General features: G+C 34.8%; 1 protein-coding gene across 1 annotated transcript in view; it reads left to right on the top strand.

The window, feature by feature from the left end:
- Positions 1 to 15,487, top strand: part of Cfap299 (cilia and flagella associated protein 299) — a 533,081-nt gene extending 517,594 nt beyond the window's left edge. Inside the window, exons 5-6 of the mRNA XM_048364482.1 lie at positions 169 to 298; positions 15,392 to 15,487. Coding sequence (XP_048220439.1) covers positions 169 to 298; positions 15,392 to 15,487 — 226 coding nt within the window. The remainder of the gene's footprint in view (positions 1 to 168; positions 299 to 15,391) is intronic.
- Positions 15,488 to 15,711: the final 224 nt, after the last annotated feature.

The following is a 15,711-nucleotide window of genomic DNA, read 5'->3' as shown; positions in this document are numbered from 1 at the left end:
ATCTAATCTATTCTAAAAGGATTTAAATCTCATCTGTGCTCTTCATGGTTCTGTATACTGTCTATAACCACTTCTCTTGAGACTGAACTACCCACAAAATTATCTGCAACATTTTGTTAATTTAATGTATTATTTATCTTAACTTCTAATGAATGTTTATTTTTATAGCTTTTACAACTGGGATAGTCATGTTGCTGTTTGCAATTCAAGTTCCAATTATCAAGTTATTGCTGACAATCCTGAAGGCTTACTTTTCAAATATAAAAGAGACAGAAAAATTCTCAATGTGGATCCAAAGGTAATTCTGGTTCATAATTGTCTATCTCTTCACATGTTATTATATTCCAACCTATTAAAAATCCATTCATTATTTAATAGCTCAAAGTTATTTTGTTTAGGAATTAAACCTGTTTTGAAATTTAGAACATGAACTGGCTTAAAAAATAAACTCCACGGGCTGGGAATATGGCCTAGTGGCAAGAGTGCTTGCCTCGTATACCTGAGGCCCTGGGTTCGATTCCTCAGCACCACATATACAGAAAATGGCCAGAAGTGGTGCTGTGGCTCAAGTGGCAGAGTGCTAGCCTTGAGTAAAAAAGAAGCCAGGGTCAGTGCTCAGGCCCTGAGTTCATGGCCCAGGACTGGCCAAAAAAAAATAAAAATAAAAATAAATAAATAAATAAATAAATAAAATCCAAAGCTTAATAAAATATAAGACATTAATAAGAAAGAGTTTAGAAGGAATTTAAGTAGACCTGAAGACCTGATAATTAGGAATACTTCTATGAAACTGTGAACCGAATTAGATCTGGGAGTCAGTGGATAGCCAGTTCTAGCTGTCTCCAGTCTTACTTTACTTTTAGTGTGCAGGGGGAGGGAGTGGGTCAGAGGAGATGGGCTCTCATATTTGTACCCAGAATTTTAATCCTCATCTGTATTTGACTAATAATGAAATTAGTAAAATGGTATGTCTGTCAATGGATTTGTAAGTATTAACTTAAAGACACATTCTGAGTATTTTAAAGCTATGTTCATGGCACATACAAAGTGCTCAGTAAATATGTGCCCAAAGAACTTATGAATTAAATTCAACAGTAAGAAGTAGATTTACCAGGTGCTGGTGGCCCACACCTGTGATCTTAGCTATGCAAGAGGCTGAGATCTGGGTGATACTGATTTGCAGCCAGCCTGGATAGGAAAGACCATGAGACTCCATCTCCAATTAACCAACCCAAAGCTTGGCTAGAGGCATGGCTCAAGTGATAGAGCCTCAACCACCAGTAAGCGGGCAAGCCCAGCAAGTGCAAGGATACTGAGTTCACACCTCATTACTAGTAAAAAAAAATTAAATTAAAATAAAGGAGTAGCTTATGGTCCACAATCAGATTCAACTGGAAATATTATTTTTTCTCTTAGAAATCCTAAGAGAGGGCTGGGATGTAGCTCAGTGCCAAAGCACTTGCTAGCAAGTGCAATGTCCTGTGTTCGATCCCCAATACCAAAAAAGAAAATACAAAAAAATACAGTTTGAAAAAGAAATTCTAAGAGAGCAATGAAAGCTTCTCTCTAACACATCATTCTAGACAGTGGAAGCTTGAGACTAGAATGGCAGCCTCTATCATCAGATGCCAAAATAGCCACTACAATCCTGTTCCACACAGGACACTTAGAGCAGGGTGAGGGTTTGCATAGATATGCAGTCATTTCCCCGTAAAGAAATTTCTCATATACTCCCATACAAATGGTCCCTCCCACCCATAGTCATATAACCAGCTCCAGCTGTATAAAAGGCTGGGAAATACAATCGTTCTTCAGGAGACCGTGAGTCAAGCTAAAACAGGGGTTCTGGTACAAGAAGAGAGATTTGGATAAATAGCCAGCAGCTTCTAACACTACTTCAAAACAACACTACTGGTTTTGGGTCTCAGGTTTCTCATAACTTACATGAGTTTCTAGAGCAGAAAACCTACGAACCTATGAGTAATAAGATTACTAGCATGCCTTTGTGCTAGTAGTGTCTTCTTATCTATATAAAGTGCCAAAATGGCATCTGTTTATGCAAATAAAGAAATTTAAAAAACAACATTCAGTCTTTTCCTGAGAAGGCTAAGCTATACAAACAGGAAAAGCTTAAAATCATTCATTGCTTCTTTAAGATGTGTGAAACAAATATTTGAATTAGCTTTGAATAACATCATACTTAAGCTATTTAAAATACTTTAGGGCTCTACTTTATTAATGGCATACTTCTTGAATGTATATCATGAGTTAGAGTTGTTATGGACTTTGGGGAATTATTATTGAATGCAATCTATTACTTTAACATGGCTCAAATAACTAACTAAGACTCTCAGATCTGATAATTAACCACAAGATTTTAAATAATTTGTCAATAATATATGATATATAACATATGTCTTCCTATTTTCTGGAAGGAAAAATGAATTTAAAAGAAGTTACTCCAAATTTTGGAAAAAGACAAATGATCTAGTCCATGAATTACAAAATAATCCTTCAATAAAACATATGATGATATTTGAATACTTTAAAATTTGTATGTTATTTTTCTTGTATTTCATTTTAATTTTTACATTAAGTTAAATTGAACAACACTACTTCTAGAAAGAAATTTCTGGCCTCGGTATCAATAAAGGAACTTCTAGGCCTTTGCTTGACTATATTGGCTATATTGCCTTGACAAATTAATTTAACTTTCCTGGGTTTTAATATTCAGAACTGGAACCTAAGGCTTTGCTCCTCATTTTTTAATTGCCTTACTCTGGTTGAAGTCCTTCCTTCTAATGTACCAGAATAAAATTTCAGATATTCTTCCTCAACTAAACCCCAGAAGTACAATTTTAATAATCTACCACTGTGACTCTACAGGTTATCAATGAACCACAACTTAAGAAAACATTTTCCATAAAAAGACAATAGAGACATCAAGATATCAGGCATTCTATTCTGAAACATAAGTAGAAAAACACATTGATTTTGGTTTTTGTGGACAAGATAGATATAAAATCAGAATGTATGGGCTAGTGCAGTGGCTCTGATGATAAAGCAGTAGAGTATCTGTTTCGTAAGTTCAAGGTCTGAGGTCAATCCTCAGAACCACAAAAGATAAAAGAAGACAGAAAAAGAGGAAGGAAGGAAGGGAAGGAGGGAGGGAGGGAGGGAGGGAGGGAGGGAGGGAGGGAGGGAGGAAGGAAGGAAGGAAGGAAGGAAGGAAGGAAGGAAGGAAGGAAGGAAGGAAGGAAGGAAGGAAGGAAGGGAGAGAGGGAGGGAAGAATAAAGGAAAGAAAATTAGTATATATCTCTTACATAATTCTTTACTCTTAGTCTCTGAGATCCCTAATATTCTCTATTTCTATATTTTATACATCTAGAATAATATTTCTTAATCACACACAAGATAATTCATAAATGAGAAATTAAGATCAATGTGTATTTTAATAATGGCAAATAATCAGAATTGTACTAAACATTCTTCTTAGTAATTTTCTTCAAGTTCTTCCAAAATCACGATCTTAGAACTCCAACATTTAAGGTTCTGCACATTATTATATGAACAGTGCCACCCTTCTTTTCCTTCAAGTACCCTCTTTGAATAGTTTATGCTTGGAATTAAAGGGGTCAAGATAAATGAAAGGTAGAATCAGTGGTAAACAGGATGTGTTGCCTTTGTACAACACAGATGTAGGCTCATTAATTCTGAACTGTAGTTCCCATGAAACACAGTTGTTTGTGAATGGTAACAGTGGAAAAAAGAAAACCATACAGGTCTTAGAACAAGTAATATGAGTTCATTGGTTAAGAAATTCCAAATGCAATAAGAGTTTGGTTGCATTGAAAACAGGACCACTGGCTTTAACTTCCCTGCAGCTGTATAACATCTGGAACAAATAAGGCAAGTTTCTATTTTTGAGTGAAGAATGCTTGTCTGAGTGATTCACACCCACCAGAATGTTTCCAGTGTATTATCTTTAGAGGGCTTGAGTTGGAGCACTTTACGCTCACTCTCCTATATTAGCCAAAAAATTGAAAAAATATACATCTTCTTTTAATGTTAGAAAATATTAACTATGTTTTAGTGTTACCATAGCATACTAGCTCTAAAACTGAAATGACCCACCAACAGGATGAGAAAGGTTATATAGACACAAAACAGGGGGGAAAAAAACTTTTCTTAGTTACATTATCTCTTCTTTTCATGGAAAAAGTCCATGAGAGCCCATCACTTGGAAAAAATACCTATTAACAAGTAAATGCTAGGTAATTATGAATAAATAATTGAATTAATGATCCTAAAGCAAACAATAATAATAATGTCACACTAATTCAAAATCGAGTAGATGATATCATTAATATTTGACATAACAATGATAACGAGTACAATCATCTCACTCTATATTTATCCAACTAAATCAGAAAAAAACTGCAGGAATTTATCATTGGGAAGAGGTTTGGTAGAGGTTATGGAGAAATCTTTATTTTGCTTTCAAGTCTTCTTGTGTGGTCCCAGGAATGTGTAATTTAAGTTATCTCAATGAGACTATTAAATTAGAATGTATTTTTGACTTATGAACAGACTCCAACAGTTTAAGTGATCTGCTCAAGGTCACATAGTACATTATTAGTACAATCTAGCAGTGAAACAAACTCAAACAGTGAGACAGCACAGAGGCAAAATTGAGTCAGCCTTTGTTCTTTAATGATGTTTGTTTTCAGTTAGAAGCTAGTGGAGATGACAGGTAATATGGGGGCAGCATGGAGATAAATGTTACCTAATAATAGAGAAGGAAGTCTTTATTTTTAGCTATGACTTGAAAAATGATTAGAAATTGACTTTATAGAAAGGAAGAGACAGTCAATAGCAGGAATTGAATTTACTAGCCAACCTTCACAAGTGGAAGACAGGCAAAGGATATTTTAAAAATAATTTCAATTTGGCTGTTGCATTGGCTTGAAGGAGTGAAGTGGGAATTAAGCCTGAAGTCTCAAAAAGCCTTTCCTGCAGGACTGATGAGGATCTTGGACTGGGTGTGATGGGAAGTGGGAAAAATGCCAATCTACTTGTGCTTAGAAATAAGATGGTCAAAAAAATCATGTTTTAAATGGATTGGAGGATATAAATCAACACATACTAACAATGGGGACAACAAAAAGGTAAATGTATTAAACCAAATAAAGAGCAAAGATTAAAATAGAGCTATTGTTATAGTTAGTGTATTTGGTTCATGTTTTTAATATTCCAACTGCCTGATTATTTCAGGAAAGAACAACTTGGAGAATTTATATCTTTCTAGGAGTGTTTTTGAGAGATCTCCTTCAACCTCCGGAAAGATATACTGGATCATACCTTGGATCTAGTTGCTTACCAAATGGCTAATAACAAAACAGGCAAACAAACAAAGCATGTTTAAAAGATCACTGAGGGTATGTGGTTTCTCTTAGATGTTGGATAAACAATAGTGGGAAAAAAGACCTTGTTATAGAATAACATAGACATTAATTTGTTCATAATTAGTTAAGTATGCATTAATTTAGCAAGAAATAGTTCTGTTTTTGCTTTATGTATCAATACTCTTGACTATACCAGCTCAGCCTCCTCACTTGACCATAAGCAATAAAGCATTTCCTCTTCCTCTCTCCTTTCCATATTAGGCCAATTAGAAAACCCCAGGCTCCAACTCTGGGAGTCAAATGGAATCAGTCTAAGGTGAAGGCCAGAAATTTATATTTTTAAGTCTCCTGAGGTGATCCTAAAGATTAGCTCGGTTTGATATCCATGATTCTACACAGTAACTTTTTATTAGCTATTGCTTCACCTTACTATATATGCATAAAGGAACAAAGTTTCATTCCTTTAAAATGGGTTGTAATTCAACAGTCTTAATTTTAAGGATCTTAAATTACATATTCCTGGGAGTGCACAAAGAGACCAGACAGTATACCAAAGACTTCTGGGTAGCCTCCACGAAATACAAGTGCACTGCAAGCTTCCACGGATACATTGCTGCCATTACAAAAAAAATAGAAAATCACAGAAAGGTGAGGGGTGGTTCCTAATTTTGGTATCACTGTGATCTCAAGAATTATTTTGTGAAGTCATTTTGTCCAGAGTCTCCAATTAAACATTAGTGACCAAATCATATAAAGTGTGAAAGGTAGGGCATGAGCTTTCTGGTTGTTTTACCATTGTATCACCATTTTTAGTGCCGAATTTGCACATAGTAGATACTCAATAACATCTGCAAAGTGAATAAATTGAATATTAAATATTTGTGAGAGAAATGAAATGGTAGGTCCAAAAATAATCGTGGAAACTTTTGAGGTTAACTCCAAAATACTTTAGGATCTTAGGGACTAGAAACATATGTAAAGCTAAAAATATATTTAGTTGAAAACTACCAGAATAATTGGAGCTAGTACTTTTTTTTTTCTTCTTGGTAGGTGCATTAAACCACAAACATTCTTAGCTGAGCCTGGAAATGCTGACTATGTGTGTACTAAGCGATGACAATATATCAGATGTATACTTGAATTAGAGTGACAAATATTTAATCAGTTTTAAAAGCAAAGGTATATTTGTCGTTATCATTGTCATGTATGCAGATGCTATAAGCAAATATGTCAGATAATAATTTCTTTTCAAAATTGTTTTTGTTTTGTTTTTGTCAGTTGTGGGGCTTGAACTTGGGGCCTGAGCACTCTCCCTGGCTTCTTTTTGCTCAAGGCTAGCACTCTGCCACTTGAGCCACAGCACCACTTCTGGCTTTTTCTATATATGTGGTGCTGAGGAATGGAACTCAGGGCTTCATGCATGCTAGGCAAGCACTCTACCACTGGGCCACATCCCCAGCCCCCTTTATTTTTTTTTTCATTTCTTTTCTGTCAGAGTGATGTACAGTGGGTTTCATAGTAGGCCAGTATGTACATTTTTTAGCCAATTTGTTTATTGTACAGGTGATGTACAGAGGGGCTGCAGTTATATAAGTTAAATAATGAGTATATTTCCTTTTTAACAATGTCATCTCCTCCCTCTTTCTCTCCCAGCTTTACCCTCTATACTCCCCTTCCCCCAAAGTTGGATAGTTTATTTCCAACATAGTAACTAGTGGATTTTACTGCTGAGTTGGTTCACCCTTTGTCCCACCAATGCTGTGCTTTCCTTTTCTCTCCTCAAATAAGATAAACATATATAAAACATAAAGGGTACAGAAACCCAAAACTGCAATAGATAGGAAATAAACCAAAGAAAAAAAGGAAAGAAAAAAAGCATACAGTACAAAAATCAACAACAACAAAGCAAACTCTTGTTTCCATTACTTGGAGTTCATTTCAATAAACATCAATTTATATGACCATGTGCACATAGCCATTGATACCTTGTGACCCTCTCCTAAGAATGTCCTCCCTTGTTCTCACTGTGTGAAGGTTGAGCATGCTGTTTAATTCACTGTATTTAAGCGCAATGATTTGTCTTTTACTATCCATTGGGTTGACTTGTAAATTTACAAATTACAAATGAAGAAATTACATATAAATTACAAATGAAGGAAAACCATAGGTTAAAGATTAAAGAGATTCTTCATCAAAGAAATAAGAATGGCCAGTAGACACATGAAGAAATGTGCAACGTCTCTTGTCATAAAAGTAATACAAGTCAAAACAACATTGAGATTCCACTTCACCCTAGTTACAGTGGCCATTATCAAGAAAACTAACTTTAGCATGCTGGCAGGGATGTGGCCAAAAGGAACCCTACTACACTACTGGTGGGAATGTTTAACCACTCTGCAAAGCAAGATGGAGGTTCCTCAGTAGACTAAACATAGAGCTTCCCTATGACCCAGTAATCCCAATCCTGGGCATCTATCCAGTTGACTACAAACCTAGCAACACTAAAGCTATCATCATAAACATGTTCATTGCAGTATTATTTACCATCGGCAAAATATGGAACTAACCAGATGCCCCTCAGTGGACAAATGGATCAAAAAATATTGCATATATACACAAAATGGAATTCTATGATTCCATCAGAAAGAATGGCATTACCATTCACAAGGAAATAGAAAGACTACTTGGAAAACATTATATTAAGTGAAATAAGCTAGTTTCTTTTACTGTGAGAAAAAAATTGATAGGTCAGTTAGATTTTTAAATTAATTTGATCAAAAGAAAATACCTGTTAATGTTTTTGTTTTTTATTTTTAATTTAGAGGGAAATTCCAGCAGCACCAATTCTCTCCTCTGTTCACTCACAACAACAAGTACCACCCAGGTACTGCTATTAATAGGAAAAGTGTTCATTGCCTTGGATCCGCTTCCAAGTTCATTGATTGCTCTTAATTTCCCTTGCCACCCAGACCTTCATATCCCAGCCCACCACAGCCTATGAACATTGCTGTAAACGTGGAAGCCTTTACCATCCTTCAAGCAAATCTGCTCCATCCTTTATTGATAGGGATTAGTTTTGCAATCTGTCTTTTCACAGGGGACGGGTATATTTCCTTTGAACATTAAAATAAAGCCAAGCTTGTGAGAGTGTAGCTCAGTGGGAGGATGCTTGCCTGAGTTCATTTCCCAGAATGGGCAGAAAAAAAATTACCAAGCAGAGTAAGTGTAAGAAAATTTCAAACATTCTTTAAGAATGTCCCCTCAAATGCCACTGAAAAACTGAAGTAAATAACTGAGCCAATAGGTCTGGGGCCACTTACTGAATCTCCATTTTTTTGGCCTTTGGCTTTGCCTTGGAGGCTGCTTGTAAAATAATGCTTTTTAACTGTGGCACAGTTGTAGTCATTAAGTAAAGCTGAGATCTTGCCAACTTTCTGGTTTTGCTGCCTAAATTACTGAATATTTGGTTGATTATAGCCTTAAAACACCCACATACTAAGTAGCTTTTAAACATTTTTCCCCTGGGCAATCACCTGGTATATCTGAACTAAAAGTCCACCACATATAAATTAAGTATTTACTCAACTAACTACTGCTAAAAATCAATGGCCTTAAGGAGCACATTAAAATTACATAATTGAGCTTGGCTTTTATGAATTAAAACTCCTAAAGCTTAAATTCCATGTCCTCCTCTTGACCTGGAAGAATGACTTTAATTTTACACGCAGTATTTATGGAACATGCCCTAGAGATAAGCACATTGCTATAAAGTATCCAATATCTGAACATATATTTGAAATGGAGCACACAAAAGATGAACTGGAAGAAAGAAAAATCTTAAATACATAATTTTGAATTATTCCACAACTGCTATGACTAACTTTCACCACACCAACCAATGCTTAATTTTCTCAGGCATTAAAACTCCAGGGCAAGGTGAGAGAGGTTGACCTATTAGAACATGAAGCACACTAGCATGAATGATGGTAGAAAATGAGAAAATCCTCCTATTGGTAATGTCTAAGTGATGTTACTGGCTTGCATATCTTCAGCATAAGCAGTGGTGGCCTGGATTGTGTGCATTGCCTTAAACTGCTAAAGCAAGAGTCAAAATTCATACGAATACAAAATGGCACAACCTCCTCGTCCCCCAATGGCAGGTGAACTCACCAGCCTGAATAACGACCTCTTAAGCACATGAGGCTGCTCAAGAGATTAGAGTATTAATCTTTTGGGTAGCATAACTTATTTTTTAAATTTTGGTAAGTTTCATAAATTCATCTGACACCCTTCCATACAAGAGTAACATAATAAGGTCAGGATGTTCAAACACACATGGCACTTACTGAAACTCACTTGAGGCTTACTGAGGGCTACTCTAAATATTTGGGAACTGGTGAAAGGGCTAGGAATGGCCACAATATTCAGGAAGGATAAAGCCATTCAAGAGGGGCAATATTTTAAGTGGGTTGCAGAAATTTTATCTGCTCTGTAATTAGGGGAAATCACTTAACCTCTGTGAGTGGTGCTTCACCTCTGTTGCATCATCTATCAAAATCTATGCAAACTGTAATTTTACAAGAGGTGGTCTTGAGGGGAAAATGAGAGAATATGTCTAAAATGTCTGCTATCAAGTAGGTACTTGAATAAATATTTCTTCCTTGTGGGATATTACTTTACAAATCACAAATATCCTAAATGGAAAGACTGTTGTTTTTAACTGACAGGAGTTAAAAACTGTAAATAGTCCATATGTCCATGATTGGGCAATGGTTGAAAAGGTGTTATGATTGACATAAGAAATAGAATATAACAGTTTTATTTTGACCACCATGATTAAGTGGCAAAAACAAATTGCAAAATAGTGTCAATAGTTGTTTATCATTGTTAGTTATAATTACTTATATAATATATATTATTATACAATGTATTACATATAATATAACATAATATATAAGAATTTCCCACTCATAATCATTAAGGTTAGTTCTTGTTTTCCTTCAACTAACAACTCTACAACTAAGTGTCTGTGGGGGTTTCCACAGACAGACTTCTAAAAGTGAAATTACTTACTTTGTGAAGCCTTAAAGGTACTGTCAAATTGTGTTTCAGACCACATCCATTTACAATTACACTTAAACTCTCCTATGACTCCTTTGTCAAGCTCTATTTATTTTACATTTTTAAATATAATATTATTGTTATTATTAAGGTGTTGTACAGAGGGATTACCGTTTTATTTTGTATCTTTAAACTTCATTATGTAGACCAAATTTAATTGAGGTAAATTTCTTTACATTTGTATTGTGATTGGAAATTGTTATTGGAAATAATCAATATTGGTTATTAATCAGCAGGTCAAGAGGAGGACATGGTAGTCATTTAAGGAGTTTCAATTCATGTTTTTAAAAAGCTCAACTGTGTAATTTTGTGTGTGCAAGATGGTTCTGGTTCTTGAGCTCAGTACATGGGTTTCGCCCCTAAGCTTTTTTCTTCAAACTACAACTCTACCACTTGAACCACAGCTCCACTTCCAGCTTTTTTTTTTGGCCAGTCCTGGGGCTTGAGCTCAGGGCCTGAGCACTGTCCCTGGCTTCTTTTTGCTCAAGGCTAGCACTCTGCCACTTGAGCCACAGCGCCACTTCTGGCCATTTTCTGTATATGTGGTGCTGGGGAATCGAACCCAGGGCCTCATGTATATGAGGCAGGCACTCTTGCCACTAGGCCATATCCCTAGCCCCTCACTTCCAGCTTTTTGGTACTTAATTGGAGATAAGAGTTTCATGAACTTTCCTTCCCAAGCTGGCTTCAAACCATGATTCTTAGCTCTGACCGTCCTGAGTAGCTAGAATTACAGGCATCAGACACTGCACTCAGCTTCAATTTTATAATTTTAATGTGCTTTTCAAGGCCTTTGATTTTTAGCAATAGTTAAGTAAATACTTAAAGTATCCATATTAGTCTACTCAATTGTTTTCTTCCTGATTGTTACTTTCTTCTTCTCATTTTTTCCAATTAATATTTAAGTATGTTATGTATAAATGGCTACAATTTAAACTATAATTGGATAAGCCTTTATAGTCCTTTATGGTATGCAAAAAAATCTCGATTGTTTATATAGTCCGAACTAGTACTTTTTCTGAGTTTTAAAGTTTCCATATTAGATTTTGAAAATGTTTTCCTATATATTTATCTAAATCTACATATCTATATATTTATTTATTTATTTTGTTTGTCCTTTTCTTGATGCATTGAAATTTATGATTTTTCTTGGATTTGGTGGAGCAAGCTGAAATTCCTTCATTTTTCCCTTCATCCATATTTCTCAGCAATTTATTATTATTATTATCTTAGTATCTTGTTTTACTCATATTTTATACTTGGATTTGAGTCCAGTCTCTTTGGGGGTTTGGCAATTAGTTCAAGCAGTTGTTTAAAAGCTTCTCACAGTGAGATTTTGAAGTAAGGGCTTTCCATATGTTGATTTTTCTCTCTGCAACAAGGCTTGCTCTTGCTAATCTGTATGTATGGTTGCCATTAGCAATTTTATGATTATTAAAGAAAACTAGCTCAAAAATAGAATTATGATTCTCATATAAATAAAAAATGGGCCTATGTGAGTGACTTGTAACTGATTAATCAATGAGAGAACAGCAAAGTGCTACCATTCATTGATTCTAGTGCTATGCTGTTCCACTTTATCTCATGTTAATCATCACATAACACCCTTTCCTTTGGCCCTAAAATGTACCCAGAAATATTGACTCAGTTTATCCACAAAGTCTTTACATTGCCAGTTCTATACTGAAATGTAGCTCCTAGAAGTTCTTGGTACAGAGATTCTGTAACTCTTTTCTTCTTCCTGAGAAAATTAGGGCCTATACATTGTCAGAGACTTTAGGGAAGCATGAGAATAAAATACTAGGCAGAGACTAAAATTGACTACTGTAGAATTCTGACTAAAAATTAACCACTGAGAACAGTTAATTGAAAGTTAGTAACAAGAGTAACTCAGCAAACCAGGGCAACGACACCAAGCCATGCAAACAAATGAGGCAAATTAAATGTATTTTCAAAGAAGTCTATGATTGGTGGATCTGACTCAAAAATGATTAAAAATAATTTCATTAAAGAAAAAAGATCTTGAAATATGGCACAATATTCCCAAGATATAATTGTCAATACTATGAACAGCAGGTAAAGAAATTTAGTTAAGATCTCAAATATTTATAGTTTTAGCCTGTAGCTAGAATTATATCCAATAACATTATACTATTATTATCTAATTATCATCAAGCAAAGCACAACTAAAAGTCTCACAAATATAAGAAAACCAGTTTTCCATGGAGATTTAAACATATATGAAGTTAAAAGCAGTGACCAACTTCCCCTAATGCAGATAAACATTTTCCACATATTTACATGAATAGTAACACATTTACACAAGTTTACCTAAAAGGCTGATCATGTCTTCTGATTTGTCAGCTCCTCCGGTGAGAGTATAAAACAGACTTATTTTGGGCATCATTTTTCAAACATTCAAGACTGAATCTTTTTCTAATAATTACTTATTTATTGTCAAAGCGATGTACAAAGGGGTTACAGTTTCATATGTAAGACCATGGGTACATTTTTTTGTACTATTTGTTACCTTCTATCTCATTCCCCCTTCCCCCTCCCTCTTTCCCTCTCCCCCCATGAGTTGTTCAGTTGGTTTACACCAAATGGTTTTGCAAGTACTGCTTTTGGAGTCTTTTGTCTTTTTGTCTTTTGTCTCTCGATTTTGATATTCCCTTTTACTTCCCTAGTTCTAATACCAGTATATACAGTATCCAGGGTACTCAGTGTCACAGCAGAGGATCACCAGAGCCCAATAGCTATGCCCTTATGAAAACTTAAGATGATGCTAAGTGAAATGAACTCCATGTTATGGAAAAGAGTGTTATATCACTGTTGTAATTACTTTCAACACACCATGGGAAACTAGCTTCTTTTGTTGATGATCCTCTTGTATCCCCTTCCTGTGGTTGTCCCCGCACTATCACAAGACTGAATCTCTAAAATTGTTTTTCTGAGGTTCTCTTTAGGAAATCTCAAAAATAATTTTGAGCATAAAAGAAAACCCAAAAGTTTTATTTATTTTCAGTAACAAGGATCCAATTATGAAATGGAAAAAGTCAGAAAAACTTGTCAATGCGTATTCTTATACTTTATTAAGCAACCAGAGAAATACTGAGTTAACTAAGTATACATTTATACATTTTAAACAATAAAGTGTTTTAAAATGAATAGAAGTTAACTACAGAACAGAACATATATTCTGCATTTATACAAGAAAAGATACAGATCTTTCTAATTTGTATCAACACATAGAGAAACATACATAGCTCATAACCAGAAAAGAAAAGAAAATCATTCTGCGTGCCTGAGATACATTTTCTACTACTGTTAGTATAAGATTGTCAATTTAAGTTTAGAGAAGTGAGCAAACAATAAAAATAAAGTTCTAGAAAATTAATTTTCTATTGTTTCTAACAGAGAATAAAATTCTATACTCAATGCTTTTACCGAGTTCACAAGGGTTAGATTATAAAACTATATTCTGAATCATCCACTATCCCCAATTGAGGTAAAACTTATCAACTATAAAAGATTCAAATACAGAAACACAAAAATGACGAAAAGTCTAATATGGATAAAAACAATGGATCAGTGAAGTTAACAATTTATTGCTACTGAGGATTTACCTCTAGTAGCCAAGAAAGATGACCCTACCATCCTAGGAGGTACAACCTTCTCCTGGAGAGAGAAGGTCGGTCAGCCTCCACAGCACTAACTGTGCACTTCAGAGGCAGAGTGATAACAACCCTCACACAGATAGAAAATGAATGTGCCCAAGATTTCACTTGATTCATTGATTACAGATGGCACCAGAGAGATATTGTAATAATTTCAAAGAGAATTCAGTGAGTGTAAATATTCAAAACAGTTGGTTATTTTCATTTTTTATTATCCATAAGTAGTTATACAAAAGGGCTTCAATTCAACGTATCATACTATGAGTACAGTGTATCTTGATCAATGTCATCCTTCTGATCATTCTCCTCACCATCACTCCAAGCTTTACCCAGCTACCTCAAGTTACCTGGTTCCATTTTAGTGTATGTTCCATGAATATTGTGACTATTTGCCCATTCTTTCTTTCTCCATTCATCTTACACCCACCCTTGAATCCTATCTCTTGACCAAGCATGTTGGGTTAACTGGTATTAATTTCATTAAACTGTTATATAGTTCAAAGAATTATCCTTTGCACATACCATACTTTAGTCAATTTGTCTGGTTGTATGTACATATGATCCTATATATTTTTCACATGTGTTTATAATTTACATCTAACCTCCACACATGAGAGAGAAAATATGTGTCCTTTGTCTCTCTGAGACTGACTTAATTCACTTAACACAATTGTTTTCAATTCCATCATTTTCCCAACAAATGACATAAATTTTTTCTCCTTGATTGATGAAAAAAATTCATACACACTCACGCACACATATAAGCATATACATGTCGCTATATGATTATTAGTTTCACTCCATTGAATCCAAGCAATTTGCATTTTACAAGCAATAATAGTGGCAATTTTCTACAACTTAAGTAATTGCGAAACAACTCAAACAAAAAAACAACAAAAAGTAAAAACAAGATGGATGAAACCGTTTGATTTGCCCACTTTAAGACTTTACAGTTTTTCCAATCCTGTTTAAAGAAACATGGATCTAAAATATTCACAACCCTGTAGCCATGAAGCCCATAATAGAAATCATCACTACTCCTGAGAGAAAAAGAATCATCAGGGGTGGAGTAGGATGACCGCCATGGAAATAGTCATTTTAGCTTTGTTTTCTGTACTATGAAAGAAAAATCCTCTAATGCCAATTATTTGTATGGATTTGGTTAATAATGAAATTGTATATTTTAGGCTCAACCTGGTGACAACTCTACTAGAATCCCTATTCAGACAGACCTCTACATACAAGCTGTCATTTTTGACCATGTTTCCAGAAGGAAGACTTAAGCACCAATATGTTAGTTGGTTCTATAATTGCTTGTTAAATCAAAATTAATTCTGTGTAAAAAAATAATTGGAAACATAAATGAGTCTTACAACTGGAATGCAAATTAGAATAATAAAAGTTAATAAGGAAATTAAGAAAAAAATCTGTAATTTTGTCTGTCTTTTTATTGTGCAGATAGCCTCTTGATCTGACTTGAGGTTTTCCTATTTTTCCCCTGAACATT

This window comes from Perognathus longimembris, chromosome 16, assembly GCF_023159225.1.
Source record: "Perognathus longimembris pacificus isolate PPM17 chromosome 16, ASM2315922v1, whole genome shotgun sequence".
NCBI classification, from domain to species: domain Eukaryota; kingdom Metazoa; phylum Chordata; class Mammalia; order Rodentia; family Heteromyidae; genus Perognathus; species Perognathus longimembris.
The sequence above is the reverse complement of the archived record's forward strand: the minus strand, read 5'-3'. Positions and strand labels throughout refer to the sequence as shown.